At 54.4% G+C, this 21556-nt stretch overlaps 1 protein-coding gene across 1 annotated transcript in view; it reads left to right on the plus strand.

Moving 5' to 3' along the window:
• Anxa6 (annexin A6) overlaps positions 1–19056 on the plus strand; it is a 40722-nt gene extending 21666 nt beyond the window's left edge. Inside the window, exons 13-25 of the mRNA XM_033761762.1 lie at positions 78–186; positions 1769–1850; positions 2815–2909; positions 3144–3257; positions 3356–3446; positions 4131–4210; positions 4619–4672; positions 10214–10231; positions 10951–11044; positions 12227–12322; positions 14557–14615; positions 16148–16270; positions 18389–19056. Of these exons, the coding sequence (XP_033617653.1) occupies positions 78–186; positions 1769–1850; positions 2815–2909; positions 3144–3257; positions 3356–3446; positions 4131–4210; positions 4619–4672; positions 10214–10231; positions 10951–11044; positions 12227–12322; positions 14557–14615; positions 16148–16270; positions 18389–18448 (1075 nt within the window). The 3' untranslated portion in view covers positions 18449–19056. The remainder of the gene's footprint in view (positions 1–77; positions 187–1768; positions 1851–2814; positions 2910–3143; positions 3258–3355; positions 3447–4130; positions 4211–4618; positions 4673–10213; positions 10232–10950; positions 11045–12226; positions 12323–14556; positions 14616–16147; positions 16271–18388) is intronic.
• Positions 19057–21556: the final 2500 nt, after the last annotated feature.

Consider the following 21556-nt stretch of genomic DNA (forward strand, 5'->3'; position numbering starts at 1 on the left):
GCAGTGTTTTGTCCGCTTCCTACTAACGACTGGACCGGCTGGTCCCGTGGGCGGCCGCCCAGTCCTGTGCCCGACAGTGTGGCCACACAGGTGGTGCGGGCGCCAGGAGAAGGCAGGGCTGTGCTCCCGGCATCCCCAGGCCCGGGGTCCACAGGGTACCCCACAGTGGTCCCGCTAAAGCCCACGGCAGGCGGGCAGCTCCCGGACTGCACTTCGCTGCCCCAGAAAGCCTGGACTCCAGACGCTCTGTTACGCTGCTCCCATGGGCAGCCTGGCCTCTGTGTCCTCTGTCCCTAATGATGGCCCTGGCGCCCCAAGGACTGGAGCTCTGATGTTCTAGGAGAGTACACCCCAGGTGTAAGGAGAACTGGGCATGGTGGTGCAGCCTGTAACCCCAGCACTCTGGGAGGCTGAAGCAGGAGGATTGCAAGTTTGAGCCCAGTTAGTGAGATCCTGATACAAAAAAGGGGCTGGGGCTTTAGCTCAGTATAAAGGCCTTGGGTTCAATTCCTAGTACAGCAAAAGTAATAATAACAATGATAATAATATACTTGTAAGGCACAAACTGTCGTTGCAAGTTGTATGCAACAGAGTACACCTGTAATCCCAGCTGGTTTGAAAGCTGGGACAGAAGGACTACAAGTTCCCAGGCAGCCTGGGCAATTTAGCAAGACCCTGTCTCAAAATAAAATAATAAAGAAAAAGGGCCCAGGGTGTAGCTCAGTGGTAGAACAGTACACTCACACACACACGATCCTGCCAGGTGATCTTCATTGTGTGAGAAAGAGCTTACTCTAGCAGAGGAGGACCTGCAGGCATTAAATAATCTGTGTTTCACGGAGTGAGGCAGCTCCTCAGTGTCCTCGCCCTCTGTGGTGTGTTCCAAGTCTCCTTTCAGTGCCTGGGGCCGCTTTGTACTCAGAACCTGTGCCATGCAATGACATCTTGTTAAATTGGGTGATACTTTTGTTTTTGTTGCATTGGTGTCCATGAGTGATTCTACTGATATTCTAATTCACAACAGCAATACAAAACTGTTTTCATCATCAGTTCGTTAAACAAGGGTTGCTTTCGCTTTGGATTTTTGAGCGCCCACTGTGTACCAGGCATTACTGTGGGTACAAGAGGACGCATTAAAGGATGAACCAGACACACATCTGCCCTTTGGGAGTGTGTAACTGCACCTCTCAGTGGGTGTGCTGGGTTGGGGTGTAGCTCAGCAGCACAGCATGTGCTTAGCATGTGCTGGGCCCTGAGTCTGATGCCCGGGCCCAAAAAAACAAGACTGTTAGGTACAAATATTAAAAATTAGGTACAAATATTAAAAAGTAGCGCAGGGTGTGTACAAATACGGAAAGCAGAGTGACCAAACCTGGGGAGACCGTTCTCATGTCCCGGAACAACTCAGGGCCTCCTCAGGGACAGTGGACCCTGTAGGCCGCAGAGCCCAGGCCAGGCTGGGGTTCTGGAGGACTGGGGACCCCAGTGGCATGAGCAGCCATGGGAGCTGGGCGAGCTCAGTCCGGAAGCAGCGGCTCCTTGACCAGCACTTCCCTGCTCCGGGTCTGGGGTGCTGTCTGTCTTTCCCTTTTCCTGTCTCTCTTTCCCACTCTCTCTGGTGCAGGGTCTGTCTGCTGTGGCTTACCCCAGCCTCTTCCCCCAAGCCGCTTTGTTTGGGGCTTGTGAGGAAAGTTCCCCCCACTTCGCATGCTCCTCCCTCAGCCTGGAGCCCCCAGACACCCACTGATACTCCTACCGCTTCTCTCAGATGAAGGGAACCGTGCGCCCCACCAGCGACTTCAACCCTGACGCAGATGCCAAAGCCCTGCGGAAAGCCATGAAGGGTCTTGGTAAGGGCCCGGGGCCGGCAGCTTCTGGGCGGTGGGTCCAGGAGTTTGACAGTGGGTTGAGTGAAGGGACAGGATATGGCCTCCAACCAGGGCCTACTATCTGGAGACCTGCCCTCCGGGGGCACTTCCTGCACCGTCCATGAAGGAAGCAGGAGCTAAGAGGGCTTGAGGAGAACTTGGCAGGAATCTTTCCTGGAAACCAAGGTGTCCCGCAGGCCATTGGTGCAGTATCCTGATGTGGAAGAAAGTTGTAGGTTCTAAAACCTGGATTCATGCCCTGGCTTTGCCGTTGATTCATTGTGTAACTTTGAGCAAGTCTTTCAGCTGCTCAGGGCCTTAGTTTCCCCATTTGTAAAGCAAGGCCCCTCTGGCTCCATAACCCAAGCGCCTCCACGTTGGGGTAGAGCGCCCCCTGCTGGTCAGCTCCTCAGGTGGGCCTGCCGCCGGTTGCCAGGGCTGGTTGAGTGGCTTGGGGGGTCCTCACCCTGCTCCCAGAGGCTGCGCCCAGAAGCCAGACTGGGGACAGATGGCTAGGGTTTGTTCCCTGTGCCTTTTCTCCTGCCTGTTTAGAAGTGACTCCCAGGGCCTTAGGATAAGTCCCACACCTCCTGGGTCGTGGGAATAAGAACACCTTCCAAGCACTTCTAGGTCTGTGAGGTGACAGAAGTAAAAATGCTTTGAAAGATACACTCTTCCAGATCCGCTGTGGGTGGCATCAGTGTGAGCCAAGACCAGAACCCGGAGCGCTGACTCCCACCCAGTGCTGCCTGCCCCCGATCAGTGACACGGCAGAAGGAAGCAGGGCAGAATCCAGGGCGGGCAGGGGCTTGGCATAGGCACGGGTGCCAGCTGCAGGGGCTCAGGAGCCAGGCCTCCACCTGACAGACTGGTGGGGGCGTCAGCGGGACGCGGGAGGAAGCCTCGTCTCAGGCCTTCCCCTGAGGCGTGTGGCTTTGCCACTCAGGAACTGACGAGGACACCATCATCGATATCATCACGCATCGCAGCAACGCCCAGCGTCAGCAGATCCGCCAGACCTTCAAGTCCCACTTTGGCCGGGTGAGCCCCAGCCTGGCCCACACCCGTGGGCCTCCCCCAGCGACACCCACAGCCTGGACGCTAGGCCTCCCGGCCTCTCGGTGCCTCTGCCCTCCCACTGCTTGTGGGAGGCTCAGGCGGGCCAGCGTCGGGATGTGGCTGTTCCCTAAGTCCAACATCAGCGAAGGCGGACACACAGAGCCCCGTCCTCTGGCAGCGCCAGGCTCCCGTGACTTGACTCTGTCCTTCACGCAGGACCTGATGGCTGACCTGAAGTCTGAGGTCTCGGGAGACCTGGCGAGGCTGATTCTGGGGCTCATGATGCCACCAGCCCATTACGACGCCAAGCAGCTGAAGAAGGCCATGGAGGTATGGTGTGAGCACCCCAGGGGCGGGCCCACCTCTGCCGGTGCTGAGGGGATACGGTGTCAGGACCGTGGCCGAGATCCTCTGTCTGGACGCTCTAGGGAGCGGGCACAGATGAAAAGGCCCTCATTGAAATCCTGGCCACTCGGACCAATGCTGAAATCCAGGCCATCAGTGAGGCCTACAAGGAGGGTGAGTAGGCCCCTCCCGCGTGGCTGGTAGCCCAGCTCCAGCCTGGCTCCTCTCTCTGGGTCCGAGAGGTGTTGCCAAGCCCCTTGGGTGTGCCCAGCCCATGTTGGGAAAGGTGTCCCAGGAGGACCCGGTCCTGGTGGCAGAGCCTGAGTGGCGTGGGGAGGGCCGCATCCCAGGCCACTGAGGCAGGGAGGGCACTTCCGGGGTGGATCCACACTGAGAAGCACCTCCTGCCTGCTTGCATTCTGGGCCATCACTGCCTCGAAATGTTGGAACAAGTGGCTTCGTGTTTGCATTCGGAAGAACTGTGAATGCTGGGCAGAACTGCTCCTCTCTGACAAGCAGCAAAGGTGGTGGGATTTCTGAGCAGGGGTGCGTGGTCAGAGCTGTGCTTGAGGTCCAGCATCTGCGGGACAGGAGGGCAGGTAGAAGAGCAAAGGCAGAGAGGAGAGGACTTCAGCCAGGAGAGGCGACACGCCGGCCACCAGGACAGAGCAGGGGCGCTGAGCAGGGCCTGGATTGCTGTCTGACAAAAGCAACAGCGTGGCTTGGTGCCCCAGGGGCCCCTGCAGATTCCTTCGTCCCTACCTCTCCCCCAACACTGCTCCGGCTCCGTCTGAGCTTTCGGGACCTCGCCACCAAGTCATCTTGGCCGGTGGATCCCACGCTTCCTCTCTGTCTCAGATTATCACAAATCCCTGGAGGATGCGCTGAGCTCAGACACATCTGGCCACTTTAAGAGGATCCTCATTTCTCTGGCCACGGTGAGTGACTTCACTGCCAGCCAAGGCAGGGAGGAGAGGAGGCTTGCTGAGCGCAGGAGAGGGTCTCCCTGACTGTCTTCTCAGAGTCGCACCACCTTGCCTATTGCTCACCTTTCCAACTGGCTCCGTACCCTTCCTTGGTGTCCGGCCCCCAGCACGCAGGCAGAGCCACACGGGGGACCCACTGTGCGCTGTCCCCAGGGCTTCCTCCACTGTCCTGTGAATTCCCAGTACCCAGGCGAGACCCTCCCTCACAGCACTGAGGACCTGGGTGCCTCCACCCAGAAGGCAGGGTTATTGTTCCAAAGAAAGGGGTTTGGGAGGTGAGGGATGGACGGGATCTGTGGTGCTGAGGGGCAGGAATGGGCAGGTGTTTGGGCCTGACTTTTCTTCCTGGTCCGGCTTCAGGGAAACCGTGAGGAGGGAGGAGAAGACCGGGACCAGGCCGGGGAAGATGCCCAGGTGAGACACTGGCCCCGGCCATCCAGGGCTGGGGTGGACCCTGGCAGGCACGTGGCTGGCAGGGTGGGCGGAGGCTAGGACTCTGGGCCCTCAACCTCCACCCTTAGAAGAGACTGAAGACTTTCGGAGTGAGAATTGGAAATCCAGTGCTGGTCTTGCTGGCATTTCCTGTGTGAATATTAAGATCATCAGAACCGGAAGAGATTCCAGGTCATCCAGGTCGGACTCTCAGGTCACAGGGGGAGATTGCCAGGTGAATGGTTTCTGAAAGTCACACATGAATCAGTGGCCCAGGCAGAGCTGAGACCCAGAGGAGGGAGCCCGTCTGGGACCTCCCTGGGAAGAGGGCTGGGTGCCGAGGCCTCTGTTTGTGGTCTGTGAAATGGAAGGAAGGCCTGGGAGTGCGGTCTGGGGGAAGCCTGAGAGGCAAGTTCCCCGAGGGCTGTTATGCTTGGTGCCCGTCCTGTGCCATGATCACGGGACGGGGCTCTCCGGGGCCCCTGGGCTGCTCTGCTTCTTAGGCTGGGGGGCTTGATCTGGACAGGGCTTCTCGTGAGGGCCAGGCCGTCCCAGATCCATTTCCCAGCATCTACTGGCTTGGCCCAGGCCTGGTCTCCCATCGCTGCTGCCTGGCTGCCCCATACCACCCCTAAAAGCTCCGCATTTGGAACTCTGTTGGGGTACAGACACCACAGACTGTGAACCCAGCCCCCTCATTTTATAATTGGTGGGTTGAAAAGTTCAGAGACCACAATATTGATTGTACCCAAAGTAGGCTGTAAGGAGCTAACTCCAAAACTGGCTTGTTTGGGATTTCAGACGTGAGCAGGCAGCTTTAGGCTGTGGCCACAACGTTGGCCTTGGGGCTCTTAGAGCCAGGAGTGTTTCTCTCACTGGCGTATGACAGGACTGTTCCCAGCTCACCAGCAGACCCAGGGTATATTGCAGCTGCACCTGAGCTAGAAAAATCCTTCTGTCCAACCTAAGCACAAAACCACACTCCCAGTGATCAAAGTGCCTGCTCTGTAATACCGCGTGTGTACCTATTCTGTACTTCTTGTGTTCCCTGTTGTACTGAAGAGGGATGACCTGACCTCTCTGAGGGTACCGTTTCTGAGTGGCATGGGTTGATTGGACCTGGGCTTGCCTGGCTCCAGTTACCCTTACTATCAAACCCAACACTCACCTCCAGGACCCAGCACAGGCGTGATCCCCGCAGCTTCCAAGTCAGGTAGCTGCTGCCCAGTGTCTAGCCCTGGCTTTGGAAACTTTCAGAAGGTGCAGACTGCGTTCACAATGACATTTCAGTTGCACTGTGGGCCTGTTTATGAGGGCTTACCGCAGTGGGCTTACCGCAGTGGGCTTACCGCAGTGGCTTGCTGAGATCACATTTCATTCATTCACTCAGTGCATGCTCTTTAAGTACAGCTACAGCAGCCTCACTTGCTAAGGATTTCAGTCTTAGCTCTCACCTCATGCCCACCCTGGGTCCAGGAATTCTAACGCCCCGGGGCTGCGGTCTGTGAGGATGTGTTTCCTGTTGGCGCCCACAGGGGGCGCCAGCGGCCATGTTGGCGGCTGCTTTGCAGGCGAGAATGGGAGAGAGAGAACCCGGCTGGGGAAACAGATTTTGGGCCGAAGCTGCCTGACTCGCTACGGAGTGGAGCTCTAGACCCTGACCGCAGTGGACTCGTTTCTTACGACTAGCAATCTTTAACAAGTAACATCTTTTTACGGAAACTTCAGAAAATACAGATAAAGGGAAAATCCCGACGTGGTAGTAATAATCTAATAGTGTATACTGAATTTATCTTTCTACATATGGATAAAAAACAGATTCCTGACGTATAAATGATAAAAACCAACATTGTAGGGCCGGGGATGTAGCTCAGTGGTGCCGCACCTGCCTGGCGAGTGCAAGGTCTTGAGTTCAATCCCTGGTACCAGAAACAAAACAAAAAACAAACTACCACGCTGCGCATATTGCTTCATATTTTCTAAACATCAGTCCTAGTTACTGGACAGTACTATTCCACATCTGAAGCCGCAGTACTTTATGTAACAGCCCCCTTTCCAGTAGCCAAGATTTTTCTCACACTCATGAGTTTTTCCCTTAGAGTAGATTTCTGGAGGTGAAATAGGAGTGTTAAGGCAAAACAGATTAAAAAAAAAGGTGTTTGAGGGGCAGAACCAGTTTCCTGCGTTAGAAGGACAATGTACAGCAGTGCTTGGCGGTTTTCCTTTGCCTCCCGGCCCTCCGTGCCCCGTCTGGGCCTCAATGCACCCTCAGGAGACTGGGGCTGCACCTCCAGCAGGGCACCAGCCTAGGTCTCCGCCTTCGCCCACAACCCTTGTTGATAGCTTCCTTTCTCAGTGTCTTTGTTGCAGTGTGAGCCGTGGAAAATGAGGATCCTGATTAGGATGGGCCCACAACAAGAAGTGTTGTATTTATTTTTAGTCAGTCAACCCCCAGATTTTTAAAAAAAATGTAACTGCCCTATGGAAATATAACTCATATTCCACACTATCTTTAGTCTGCATAATTAATATGCAGAGACTTGTTAAAAGAAAAATTACCATAACTCTAATGTAATAATTGAAATTATTAAAAATTATTATAATTATTTAAGTATTAAAATAGGATAAAATCCGGTGTTTTTTAGTATCTTAACAGAGCTGTACAAACACTGCCTCACTTTAAAACATTTCCTTGCCCCCAAAATCAGCCCTGTCCGCATTCCTGGTCACTGATTTCCTCCCGCATTTGGCCAGAGCCTCCTTCATCTCCCTCTGGCTGGACGTTTCGCATCAGCGGAACCGCACAGCAAAGTATTAAAATAGGATAAAATCCGGTGTTTTTTAGTATCTTAACAGAGCTGTACAAACACTGCCTCACTTTAAAACATTTCCTTGCCCCCAAAATCAGCCCTGTCCGCATTCCTGGTCACTGATTTCCTCCCGCATTTGGCCAGAGCCTCCTTCATCTCCCTCTGGCTGGACGTTTCGCATCAGCGGAACCGCACAGCATGGGCCTTAGCGGGCTTCTTTCACTTGGCGTCTCCTCTGGGAGGCCCCGCGCAGCAGCCTCCCGCTGTCCATGGCCCTCTCGCTCTCTCGCGTTCGCAGGGCCGCCCTGCGCTGGTCCCTGCAGCCGCTGACGACCTCCAGGCTCTGCCTCCTGCTTCCCAAACACCTGCACACACTTCCCAGGTGCACCTGTGTTTTCATCTTCCTTGGATCTCTGTCTGCGAGTAGAATGGCTGGGTAGCGCGATCCTTGGTTTTTTGTTTTCTGGCTTCTGTTTTGTTGTTGTTGTTGTGAGTTTTTTGCTGATGGGGTTGAGATTCAGGGCCTCAGGCCTGGTGGACAACCGCACTCCCGCCAAGCTGGAGCCCTGGCCTGTGTTTCACCTTCGGAGGAAGAGCACAGGTTATTTCTGCCATGAGTAGCTCAGCTAGTAAGGAAACGCTTTCATGTTCAATGTTGTTTTATTGCCCACTACACTTTTTTTAATTATTCGCTTAAAGGTGCTTTAAAAAAAATGTCAAGGGTTCTCTGACCCAAATAAATGAAAAGGTTTAACACTTTTGATTCTTTTTGGCTTAATTTTTTAAATACTTGTCCCTTTTCCATATATCGTCCTTAATAATACTAGGCTTTTTTCAACATAAGTTTTTCAAATTTTTACATGAAATATATGTAACATTTACCATCTTCATCGTTTAAATTTAATCATTTTAAGTGTGCAGTTTAGTGACATCAAGTCCATTCACTGATGTTCAGCCATTTCCTGTCTCCGAACAGTGACTCCCACTGCCTCTTCCCCCAGCCCCTCATAGCCACCAGTCTCCTTTCCGTCTATGATTTTGACCACTCCAGGTATTTCCTGTAAGTGAAATCAGACAACATCTGGCCTTTTGTGATTGGCGTATCTCATTTAGCACAGTGCCTTCAGGATCCAACTAGGGATTCTTAATACAGAAAAGTATTTAAAAACCAGAAGCAAATCTGTAATCCTAACTCAGGAGGCCAAGTCGAGAGGAACACAAGTTCAAGACCAGACCAGGTAATTTACTGAGGCCCTGTCTCAAGTTTTAAAAAAAAAATTTTTAAGGGCTGGGGCTATAGCTTAATGCTAGAGTACTTGCCCAGCATGTACAAAGCCCTGGGTTCAAACCATAGTATGAAAAAAGAAATAATATATTTGTGTGATGGGGAAATGTGATCATAAGTTCAGGGTTAATGTTTAAATGCGTGAGTTTTTCCCCACATTTTCGCTCTTCAACGGTAATCAGTGTCAACTCTGTGTTGACCATTGCTGATGTACTTGTGTGTGTGTGTGTGTGTGTGTGTGTGTTACATGTACTATACTTTTTTCCATAATGGAAATGGAGCCCCTCTGGAGCCCCGTAGATCATTCTCTATCTTTGTCTGGTACCAGGGATCGAACCCAGACCCCTGCCCAGTTTCAGCTCACACTTCCGGGTGATCCCAGCCCCAGCCCCAGCCCAGGGCCCTTTTTGGAAGCCTCACAGCTGTTTTTTCATTGACTGGGTATCCGCCGCCTGTTTCTCACTTTTCTCTACTACAGAGACTGCTGTAGTACACACCCTTGTATCATGTTGTGTAAGACTTTTTCCATCTCTCTGTAGGGCTCATTCCTAGCAACAGAAACTTGATTAAATACACGTGCATCGTAGCTTCTGATGGGCTCTGCCAGTTTATGCAACAAAAAGGGTTTCCAGATCGTCACGCTGTGGTTGAGGTCATAAAGACCAGTGCTGCAGGCCATCCAAGGAATAGGGTGGCCAGCAGAGCCAGAGCAGAAGGCAGGGCGTCCCCCATCCTGGCACACGGGCCGGCTCTGTTGGCTTCCCAGGCACGGCGAGTCATAGCTGCATTCCTAGCGAAATAGTGACTGTCAGGAGAGGTTCTGCTCTGCGGAAAGCAGGGATTGGAATGGACGCTTGTAGAATGCTTGTCCACCTCCAGTGCCTGGCTCTGGGCCCCGGGGCAGGTGAGTGACCTCAGGCCCCGGCTCCCTGCTCCCTGTTGGCTGCAGTCAGCGTCCCCAGCCCTTGCAGCCTGATGGTGCTGATGAGCACTTTGGACCTTCATCCAGGGTCTGCAGAGAAGGGATGAGGATTAGAGCTCCCAGCTTTCCGACAGACCGAGGCCTGCAGCCTCAGGTCTCCCAGGCCTGGGGGGAAGGAGAGGAGGGGAAGAGGCTGTAAAAAGAGTTGAGATGTGCCAACTGCCCCTGGCAAGTGAAGGTGTTAAAGTCAAAATTGAGCTGGGGATTTCACTCCGTGGTGCCACCGCCTGCCTTGAAAGCGCAAGGACCAGAGTTCAATCCCCAGTATCCAAAAAATAATAAAATAAGCAGAATCCCTCAGGCCAAGCGCCCGTTTTGAGTGCTGGCCACACTGGATCGCACCCCGTGGTGGTCCCACTGTCCCTAGCACCTCCAAAGCCGTCTTCTGCAGCCTCCTCTGACTGTCACCTTCATCTCTCCCTCCTGTCTCTCCTCCCGACTCTCAGGTGGCTGCTGAGATCCTGGTGAGTGTCCTGGTCTTCATTCGGTGCTAGCAGTCGTCCCCCACTCCCGGAAGTGTGGCAGGGGCTGCGCTGTAACTCTGGCCGGGTGCTGCCCTAGGGTGTGCGGCCCCTGGGTGCATCCCCAGCAGGGCAAATGAGAAAGAGAAACGCTGCCCTTGCCCTGGGGCTGACCGAGTGCGGCAGGGTGGGGTGGCTCGGGCTCCTCCGCAGCTTCTCTCTCTCCCCTTCGGGCCCCTAGGTCCCTGCTGTTGTTCACTTTAAACGGACTCACATTTTAGCCTACAAAAAGTTATTTTCAAGGGAGTTTAAGTGGACCCAGAGTTGCAGCTGGCTAGTTGACAGGTGTGGCGTTCAGATGTGTGCCCTTGACCCCGCTGCAGGAAGCAGTGCCGGGCCACTTGGGCTCTCAGGTGGAAGAGGGAGGGAGGGAGAGAAGGGAAGAAGGGAAGGAGGAGAGCCCCACATCTCTGCCCAGTGCCCCTCCCACAGGCCGCAGCACCCAGCCCATCTGCGTGTGTCCACGGGGCCCTGGGAGCCACGGGGAGGAGGATGTGCAGGCCACTGCCCCCGAGGCTACGCGAAGCAAGGGACAGATCTCTGCCCCAAGCTCTGCCAGCCTGGCTTCGCCCCCTGCTGCCTCCCCTTGGCCTTGGCAAAGATGCGGAAGTGGCCCATAACCAAACTTTCTTATGTCTCCCCTCCTGCCCACGGCTCCACAGGAGATTGCAGACACGCCCAGTGGAGACAAAACCTCCCTGGAGACTCGGTTCATGACGATCCTGTGCACCCGGAGCTTTCCACACCTCCGGAGAGGTGAGACCTCGCTCCGAGCCCTTGGGGCCAGCAGGAGGAGCCCAGTCTGAAGAGGACTTTGTGGCTCACGGGCGTTGGGCACACTGGCACACGCGCCCTCGGAGCGCCTCAGGCGGGCAGGCGGGGATCCGGCTGAAGGATGCAGGGGGTCTGAGCACCAGGCCAACTGGGGGGGTCAGCGCTGTGTTGAGAAGGACCCCGAGGCTCTGTGTCAGGGCTCATGGGTGGTGTCTGCCAGGAATGAGACAAAGGGCAGGGAAAGGGAAGGCACAAGACCAGACGGAAGTCTGAACCATGCCGGCGCGCAGGGGCCTTGGTTAGATGACCATGAATGCCCTTTCCACCAAGGCATCTACAATTTAACATGTGTTTATTCGGCACTTTTCAAATTTTACAGAGCTTCAATTTAGTGGCTTTAGAGTGGACTTGGAACTGGGCCTGGCAGTGCACGGCTGTAATCCCAGCTCTCGGCAGGCTGAGCCACAAGGGTTCCAAGTCCAAGAGCAGCCTGGGCAATGCTGCAGGGCCCTTTCTCAAAATAAAAGTTATTTAAAAGCTGGGGGATAGCTCAGTGGTGAGCACCTGCCCACCACGCACAAGGCCCTGGGTTCAGTCCCAGAACTAAGAAAAGGAAGAGCGGATTGGACACCGATCTGAACCCCTGCTGTCAGCATGTGACTGACTGACCGGGCCAGCACCTGAAAGCTGTGTCTGAATCCCCTTATCTAGGAATTATCTTAGTTCTGACTCAGTTGATTGTTGTGTGGACACAAAACAGCACACATGCAGCACGGGGAAGCAGTGCTCTCTAAGTGTCATCGCTGTGGTTTTTGCTTAGAATAATCACTGCCCCAACTGGACACTGCAGGACAAGGAGGCGCAGGCCTCGGTCCCTCGGTGGGCCTGGCAGAGCCGTGCCCAGGCCCCTGTTCCTTCCCTATGCCAGCCTGGGTCCTTAGACTTGCCCGAGGTCCAAGCTGGAGGCGCTGCCTGGCACACGCTTGGCTCTGAGCCAGAGGCTTCCTCTCACAGTGACCTGTGCGGCACCCTGAGCCTGGCTGTGGCGCTGTCTGCTGCCCTTCCCACTGGGGCTCGGCCAGTGGGTGCAGCCACAGGCCAGGGTGGACGAGCGGCCCCTCTGAGCCAATGCCCACTTACCTTCCGTGCCTCTCTTGCGGCCAGTCTTCCAGGAATTCATCAGGAAGACCAACTATGACGTGGAGCATGTCATCAAGAAGGAGATGTCCGGGGACGTCAGGGACACCTTTGTGGCCATTGGTAATGGGCTGGGAGCACTGGGAATGTGGCTGGGGTCCCTGGAAGAGAGGGACCACAGCAGCCTCCTGCCTCGGTCACCTCCAGAGGCCCGGCCGGGCATGTGACAGCCGGTACCATGAGGACTTTGTTCTGGGCTGCACGGTGGAGCGGGGAGTGGGGATTCTCCAGGGAAAGAACCAGGGACCTGACAGGAAGGCAGGGGAGGGGCTCCGTGTCCTGGATGCCTAGAATACACAGGACACAGTGGATGCACACAGGGGAGACAGCTTTTCATCACTGTGACCGAGTTCCTGAAAAAAACAGCTTGGAGGACTGAGAAAGGTTTATTTTGACTCATGGTTTCAGGGGTGCTGGTCACTGGTCAGCCGGCTCCATTGCGTTAAGCCTGTGGCCAGGCAGGAATATCACAGAGGGCATGGGGGGCGCTGCTCAGCACAGGGCACCCAGAGGGCGGAGGGGGGAATCAGAGAGGAGGGGCCAGGGAACAGATTCCGGATCTCATTCAGGTGTCCTCCCAGGACTCCACCCACCTCCTGTATCTGCTGCCTCCAAGGTGCCATGAAATCTGATGTCCAATGGCCCGGTCCTGTGAGGTTACAGCCCTCAGGATCACTGGCCTTCTGAAAGCCCCGCCTGTGGACACCACAGACACGGGGGGGGCACTGCACACTTAACCCAAAGCATGCAGCACCGTGCACGTGGCATGTGTACATGTGCCCGTAAGACATGCACGTGACACCCTGCGTTTATACACACACTAGGTGCACCCACACACTACACAAAGACAGATGGTGCGTGTACACACACACCCTTCCCTTTCCTCTTCCCAGCATCTGACTCTCTTTGGCGCTCTGCCCGTATACCTTGAGCTCTTGACTTTGGAAAAGTCGCTTTTCAATCTCAATTTCTCTGTAAGAGATAAGCAGATAGAACAAGGGTCAAACTTGTATTTATTGGCATAAATTATTATTGGAATCCTATTTAATTTACTGTTCAGTGCATGTGCTTTTTTTATCTTACCTGGCAATGTCAGTGGAGAGTTTTCACCTGTCATCAATGACAAATGTATTTTGATTTCAGAGGTGCCAAATGTGGAGCAAGGGTGCTTTTATCAGTGGAAGTGTTGCTATTACGTAGCAGGCTGTTCTTTACCACCCAGGAGGCCAGACAGCCCAGGGACTGCTGCTCTGCCGCTTGCTATCTATCTGTCCTTGGGCAAATCCAAAACCGAGTTCCATTTTCTTTGTGTAAGTGGGCAATAGCAAGAGCACCTGCACAGAGGTGCCTTGAATAGGATTTCTATGAGTACACAGAAGCACTTACATGAGGCCCCTGCCCCCAGTTATCTCTGCGGGGTGCTCTTTCTTGTCAGCTGATCTCACAGAGGGCCCTGGTCCCTGAAATCAGGTAGCTGCCAACATCCGCACCCAAGGCCTGGCACAGTGGCTTCAGGTACACTGGTGGTCACACATCCCTTCGGGGTGGTCTTCCTCTGCCGTTCTCGGACACCAGGCTGCACCCTAGTCGGGTGAGCAGCTGCAGGGTGTCCCGGTGAGCTGGGATGAGTTGGTCATCCACCTCCAGTTTCACAGCCAGCCTCCTGTCTGGGGCGAAGCGTGAGAACTTGCATTTCTACCAAGTCTTCAAGTGATGAGTTCTCAAAATGTTTCTAGAAGCCGGGCCCAGTAGTACAGATCCAGCCTTGAGAAGGCTGAGGCAGGAGGGTCATAGGTTCACGGCCGGCCTGGGCTTCTCACGTGGTTCAGTGCACTTGAAAGTCTGAGGCCCTGTGCCTGAGGTTCGGAGGGTCCACTCCTCTGACTCCTTGACTCCCCTTGGACAGCTGTACCCCAGGAAGGGCGAGGGCTGGGCAGCAGCCAAAGGAGGTAGCTTTGGAAGGGGAAGCAAAGGTGTCATCTCTGGGCATGGCCCTGGGGTGGCAGTGATCAGTAGAGCCATTGGGGGTGAAGAGGCCAGAGGGGAAGCCAGCCCAGAGTCAAGGACAGGGTGGAGAATCTTTGGGAGACCGAGCGCCAAACTGCACCCCAAACAGCTTATTTCTCACAAAGCAGTAACGCTGCAGTTACACCAGAACACCGAGGCTTTAGTTTGGGAAAAACAGCTCTACATTCACATCTTGGTCTTAAAAACACAGGAACCCGCGTGCCCTACACTCGCTCCCACTGGTCTGGGCGCACGGGTCTGACCAGGCCCCTCCTCTCTCTCCCCACCAGTTCAGAGTGTCAAGAACAAACCTCTGTTCTTTGCCGACAAACTCTACAAATCCATGAAGGTAAGATGCTCTGCTGCATGATCCGCTCCCTCCAGTGCCGACCCTCCGCCCCTGGCTCAGGACTTCTGGAGCCGCTGCTTCCTGCCAGTTCTTTATCGTGTGCGCCCTTATCTGGCTCTAGGACAGGAGTTCTCACTCGGGGGGTTCCGCTCCCATAGGTCATGTGGCAATGTCCAGATGTATTTTTGGTTGTCACCGCTCAGGAGAGTGTTGTGTCAGGGACAGAGCTGCTAGTAAACACCTGACAATGCAGAGGGCAGCTCCCCACAGCGAGGAATTGTCTGCCCCAATGCCGAGGTGGAGAGACTTGCCCTGGGGACACACGCTGCGCCCTCTGGGCTCACGTGCTAGCAGCTGACACAGGCTCCCCTGACAAAGGACCCTCCATCATCCCCGGCGCTCGGCCCTATTCTGCTTGGAAATCCCGAGCCACCCTTCCAGCCGTCCAGCGGGGTCTCAGCGCCTCCCCTGGCCAGAGCAGGAGGTCAGGAAGGAAGGACAGCACCCCGTCGTGCCACACTCCCCCAGCATGACAGCCGTTCATGGAGCGCTGCCTGCCAGGCCCTGTGCCAAGTGTGCCACCACCCTGGCAGCAGTGGACCCCGTGGCCATCCTGTATGCTCACGGAAGCACCCTCTTTTACAGAGCAGGAAACTGAAGTTGAGCAGGCTGAACTCACCCATGTGTACCAGGTTCCCGAGGTGCAGTGAGGGTGGCAGAACCGGTCCCACTGTCCCTGTCCTGCCCACGGGCCCCATATTCATTTCCTAGGATTTCTGCAACAAATTAGAATAAATCTGGCAACAACAAAAACTTAGGCAGTCCTAGAGGCTAGAGATCCAAAACCAAGGCGTCTGTAGGCTTGGTCCTGGCTGATGCTCTGAGGGAGGCCCTGTCCTGTACCTCACTCTTGGCTTCTTCCAGTGGTGGCTGGGAATCCTTCGTGTCTCTTGGCTAATGAACAAATCACTGCAATCTCTGCTTTTATCTTGAAATGGCCTTTTTTGGTGTGCCCACCTATGTGCCCCCCATTTTTTTGGTACCGGGGATTGAACTCTGAACCTTGCACTTGCGAGGCAGCAGAACCACTGAGCTAAATCCCCGGCCGCCATCTTCTTACAAAGATGCCAGAGCTGGGGACTGAGCTCGGTGGTAGAGCACTTGCCTAGCAGGCACAAGGCCCTGGGTTCCATCCCCAGTACTGCAAAATAATAAGAATAGAATAAAAATACTAGGGATACCAATTATATGTTCCAAGACCCTGTTTGACATTAGGCCAGGTCCCGAGCCTCCAGCTGGGTCAGTTTTGGAGGGGACACTGCTCAGCCCAGTGGCACTTTCTGCCTCTCCGTCTGGCCGGTCCTGGCGGGAGAGCCTTGGGTCAGGACTCTTCGTGGAAGACAGGCACAGAATATTCCGCCCTGGTTTTGGCAGACAAAAGGGAGAGGGGCAGGCACCCACTATTTCTTGCCTGACTCAGCTCTGTCTCTGCTTCTGCCCTGTGTTTCCCGTGTGCCCGGCTCCTCCACCAGGGGGCAGGCACTGATGAGAAGACCCTCACCAGGATCATGGTTTCCCGGAGCGAGATAGACCTGCTCAACATCCGGCAGGAGTTCATTGAGAAATACGACAAGTCTCTCCACCAGGCCATCGAGGTGAGGAGGGGTCCCCGGGTGGCCCTGTGGGAAGCCAGCGTGTATACAAGTAGCGTTCACACCAAAACAGTTTCCAGGAGGATCCAAAGGTTATAGCTAAAGATTTCCAAATAAAACAAGAGCCCATTTTTGTACTTTTTAAAATCACCTCTATTAAAATATAAATTACATAGAGCAGTTCTGTAATTTTTAGTGAGTCTACTGAGTCGTGCACCTGTTACACCACGCAGTCCCAAGGCCTGTGCAACAGCCACTCCGCTGTCTCCTAGCTGTTTGCCCGTCTGCACCGTAGGCAGCATTAGGCTGCTTGCTGTTCCTGACAGTTTAACTTGTGTTGATATTTTTATCAACATGCAGCATGGCACCTTCTATGCCCAGCTTCTCTGATTTATGGAGCCTGCTTCTGGTTGAGAGGATGTGGGAACCCACAGGTGTATAGAAGATTTAGTGGATACTTAAATTGGTTGCTTAGCATTTTTTTTGTTTTGTTTGGCTTTGGTTTTTTTTTGTTTCTTTGAGACAGGGTCTCACTATGTAGTTCAGACTGCCCTGGAACTCACTGTGTAGACCAGGTTGGTCTCGAACTCACAGTGATCCTCCTGCCTCAGCCTCCCGAGTGCTGGGATTACAGGCCTGCACCACCATGCCCGGCTGGCTGCATAGCTTTGAAGACTTAAGGGAAATTTTAATTGATGGCGCTTTTTAGAGAATAATTCGGCAGTTTCAGATCTTTAACTATTCCTGCTTTTGACTTGGTAATCGACATACTTACAGGAATTTATCCTGTGGACATGGCCACCTGTTCCCCCAGACATGTAAGGGAATTATATTGCCAGCATTGTTTACAGCAGCAAAAGACTGGAGCCTTTTGTACAGACCTGGTTACAGAAATCATGGTGCCAGTAACCCTGATCTGACATCCAAAGCCTGGAGAGCTCCAGATTCTGACCCTCTCTAGATAGCAACATGACAGCATTAGGGGAAATTTCACATGACAGAACTCCCATGTCATGCATGTAATTACTCGAGGTCTTATGCAACATTTTATATAAATTATATACTCATTGGGTATATGTAAATATTCAGACAGTTCAAAACCCTACACACTTCTGGCCCACAAGCATTTTGGATAAGGGTTATTCAACCTCTGCAGTCATAAATAGAACACCATGAAGCTTCAAAAACGCATGCACAGTCTCTACACAATGATCTGGAATATTCTCTAAGGGCAGAAATACAGCCCTGGATAGCATGCATCCATTTGTGTGGAAAACGGATGTTATACACGTACATGTATTTGCATATGTACTGACTATCGCTGGGAAACTATACAAGAAAGTCGTAAAAGCCAAGCGTGGTGGTACACACTTGTAATCCCAACACAAGAGGCTAAGGCAGGAGGATCAAGAGTTCAGGGTCAGCCTAAACTACATGGCAAGACCTTGTCTCAAAAAAAACAAAAAGAAAAAAGAAAAGACAAAGTAGTAATAATGGCTACCTTTTTTAAAAACATTATTTTAATTTCTGAGGCAGAATCTTACTAAGTTGCCTAGGCGGGACTTGAACTTGCAGCCCTCCTGCCTCAGACTCTTAAGTGTTGGAACTGTAGCTGGGCGCCCTGGCACCAAGCTACCGTGGCTGCTTCTTGATCTGGGGAACAAGGTGTGAAGATGAGAGACTTTTACTGAATGATCATTCCTTTGATCGAAATTATGTATAATGAGAATATATTATTTTGAGAAAAATCATACATCACAAAATACCCAAAGGAAAACAGCACTCAGACCCATCTGTCACACATGGGCTGCTGCTCCGTGAGGGGTCTGCAGCACAGGGACAGGACACCATCCAGCCTCTGCCTGTTGTGCAGGGTAGCACAGTGCTGTCGCACACTCCCGCCACAGCCTGGCTCTGGCGCCTCCTGTCACATGCAGGGGTCCCGGAGCCAGGCTGAGACCTGGAACATCTTGCAAAAGGGTCGTGGTCGTGCTCACGTTTCCACGGCCGGAGAGGGGGCCCTCGGGGTTAGTGACACTGCCTTGGGAGCTGTGGGGTGGATGGAGGGCGCCGAGACTGGATCGTCCACCTAACTTGTGCTGTTCTCCCTCTGTCTGCCAGGGCGACACCTCCGGAGACTTCATGAAGGCCTTGCTGGCCCTCTGCGGTGGCGAGGACTAGGGCCAAGGCAAGACACAGCAGCAGGGGTGGCCTCTGTGACCGAGCTGCCCTCCCCGCTCCAGAAGCAGGAGAGAGTGTGGTGGGCTTGACCATGGCCCAGGGCGCCCACGGCAGCTCCTCCCACGCCGAGTGGCTGAAGAGCTGCAGCCCTCGCTCCTGTCCCACCATCTGCTACCCCTCAGACCTCCCCAGCTTGCATCCCGGCCACCGCCCAGCCCTGCTTCCAGCTTTGTCAGACCCCAAACACACTGAGTCTGCCTTTGAACCGCCTGGTGTGTGCACCTGAGTGGCGGATGTGGCCGCAGGTGCCACTTTGTGCGCTCATGTGGGCCGGGAGGGAGGAGCGAGGGAGCCTGCATGGCACCTTGCACTGTTCTGAGTCTGTCTTCTTAACTACAAAATCAGAATTGGACAAAAAAAAAAGAATCTTGGCTTCTCTTTTAGCACTGACTGCTAGAGTGAGTCTCTGACCCACTCCCTGAGTCCATTCATTCTCTTCACCAAAGAACAGACAGAGGCACAGACACTTCCAGTGGGGACCCCTCCTCCTGCCGAGGCTGCAGCCTGCTCTTCCTCCTGCCGCTGAGGCTTCCGAGTCTGCCCCACTGTAGTCCCGCCCAGCACTTCCGGCCTTCCTGAGGAGAGCCTCCTCCTGGGGTCGCAGTCCCTCTGCTCCTCCTGCGGCCTGAACCTCTGTGGGCTCCTCACCACCACAGCCAGCTGCGCTCTTCCTCCTCTGACCCCTGCAAGGACTCTGGTGCGCCCATCAGCTGAAGGTCAGCAACAGCCAGTAGGCAACAGGTGGTGTCCAGCGTTCCCTCCCCAGCCCCGCACTGGGTCTGTGCCTGGAACTGAGATCATCCAGTGCCTGTGGCAGGAGCCACCCGCTGGCCAGGGGACTCTGGCCACTGGCCCGGCTGCCAGCCAGGTTAGCACAGTTCAGTGCAGTCGAGGCAATGACCGTGCGGCCAGCGGGGCCCGGGGAGATGCCTGCTGGGTCTGGTCTCATCCCTCCCTCTCATGACCTTGGGCCAGCCATTCATTGCTGTCCCTGGGCCTCAGTTTCCCCGTTTGTACGGTGAGGTTTGGACCCAGCAGCTCTGAAGTACTCTTTTCATCTTTGACTTAGTGTGAACTAAAATGTTATGTCTTCTCTACGTCCTTTCTTGCCTCCACTAGGCAGTGAGCCCAAATCCCTTAAAGGTCAGCAGAGAGCTTGTTTGCCTGTTTGTCCATTTTAATTTAGCTGCTACTGAATAAGTTAACAAGATGGTCAAGGGTCTTGGAGCACGTGGCTGACTGTGAGTTGTGTAACTTCTTGAGCCGCCTCCACCTTGTCTCTAAAGTGGGATCTTAATTGGATCGCGCCTGTCGCTTCGTGGGAGTTGGGTCAGATGAGCACGGGAATGTCCAGCTGCGCCCATGTGGCTTGGGGTCAGCTGTTCTTACTCCCTGCCCTGCGCCAGGCTCAGCTGTCGGAGCTGAGTGAATGCTGCGACATTCACTGAGCTTTGATTGCAAGGAGGTGGTCAGCTGCAGATCACAGGGACATATGTGCCACAAGGCCAGAAGGAGTAATGTCTCAGGAGGGAAAACGGGTGGGGAGTGGAATGGAAAACAGCAGAATCCAAGGGGGGAGAAGAAAGGAGGCCCAGGAAGCCAAGGGAAGCCTGGAAGAGGAGGCCTGGGAACAGAAGCACTTAAGGTGCCCTTCCCCCGTGAAGGGCACGCGCATTGCCCGGGTCCCTCCAGACCAAACTTGGTTTTCACAGAACTGCAGCAGAAGAGGGAGGAGGTGTTTTTCAGAATCCAAGGCCCTGAGGACGGGAGCCTCAGCCCAGTCCCTGGGGGCTCCCACTGGGGTTCCACCTGCTGACTCTCTCCCGAACTTGAACTTCGCTCAAGGCAGGTCTGTGGCCTAATTCAGTGAGAAGTGGTGGAGCTAAATTAACCAGAAAGGAAAGAGAAAGCAGAACCACTGCCATCTCAGGGGGGAGCCAAGGAGCGCGGCTGTGACGTTCTGGTGTGCAAGGAGCCTCAGAAATTCTCACCTCCCTCCGTGACAGATGAGACAGCTGTCACTTCACCGGACCCAGCTTTTGGCCCAGGGTCACAGCAGCTCTGCAGCAGGCAGGACTGGGACCCTTGTGGTTGTGAGCCCAGGGCTTTTCTAAGAGCCTGCACTTTGTCCCATCATTGTAGTCCCCCCGTCCCTGGAGAGCACAAGGCCAGGGTCACCTTCCCCAGCTCTCGCTGCCCCCCCCACCCCAGGTGGTGCGAGTTCCCTTCAGGAAGCACATTTTGGACCCTGCAGGCTGGGATGAGCCGAGCTGGTGCTTTGGGGCTGCAGGGAAATCTCGGGAGGAAGTGGCTGGTGGAGAGGTGGCCACCCTTTGACCTGAGCAGAGTGGCCCTTTGGGAATCTCCACTCTCACGCTTCCTGAAGATCAGAGTGGTGTGGAAACCACTGGCTGTGCTGGCTCCTGCTGGCCACTGTGCCTGGCTTGGCTGAGATCAGTCACTGCCAGTCGGCTGCTCCTCTCGTGTGTGGCCGGCCCGGTACTTCCTTCACAGCCTGTGACTGATGAGGAAACAAATCCAGGTGGCAGGACAAGGAGCCAAAGACATCACACCTGGATCCCGGCCAGCACTCTGTGTGACAGGAGCGGTGACCGAGGCCCACAGAGCAGGACTGTGGCCTTGCTGTCCGTAAGGGCCAGAGCTGGGGCCAGGACCTTGGGCTCCTGGGTCCCACGCTGCTGCATCTGCTGATGCTTCTTCCTCTCCCTCTCCATGGCAAAAGCCAGGCAAGCTGACCATGGGAGGCAGAAGCGTCAAGTTGCCCAACCTGAATTTCAGAACCCAGAAGCAGCAAATCAGCGTCCGACTGGCCTCCGTTCCCACCAGACCTGGGTTTCCCGAAGGAGACTTCCCCATTCTGCAGTTAGAGTGAGGCGAGTGGAAAATTCTCGTGACTTAACAGCCTTAAGTAAGATGAGGCATGTGCATTTCTCAGCACACTGTGCCGGGCCCAGGGTGTCAGTCCACTCAGCTCTTTAGTATTAATAGTAGGCAGGAGTGCGCTTTTTCAGAAAGTATGATATGCAC

Source organism: Fukomys damarensis, unplaced genomic scaffold, assembly GCF_012274545.1.
Source record: "Fukomys damarensis isolate Sample0158 unplaced genomic scaffold, DMR_v1.0_HiC HiC_scaffold_9, whole genome shotgun sequence".
NCBI lineage: Eukaryota > Metazoa > Chordata > Mammalia > Rodentia > Bathyergidae > Fukomys > Fukomys damarensis.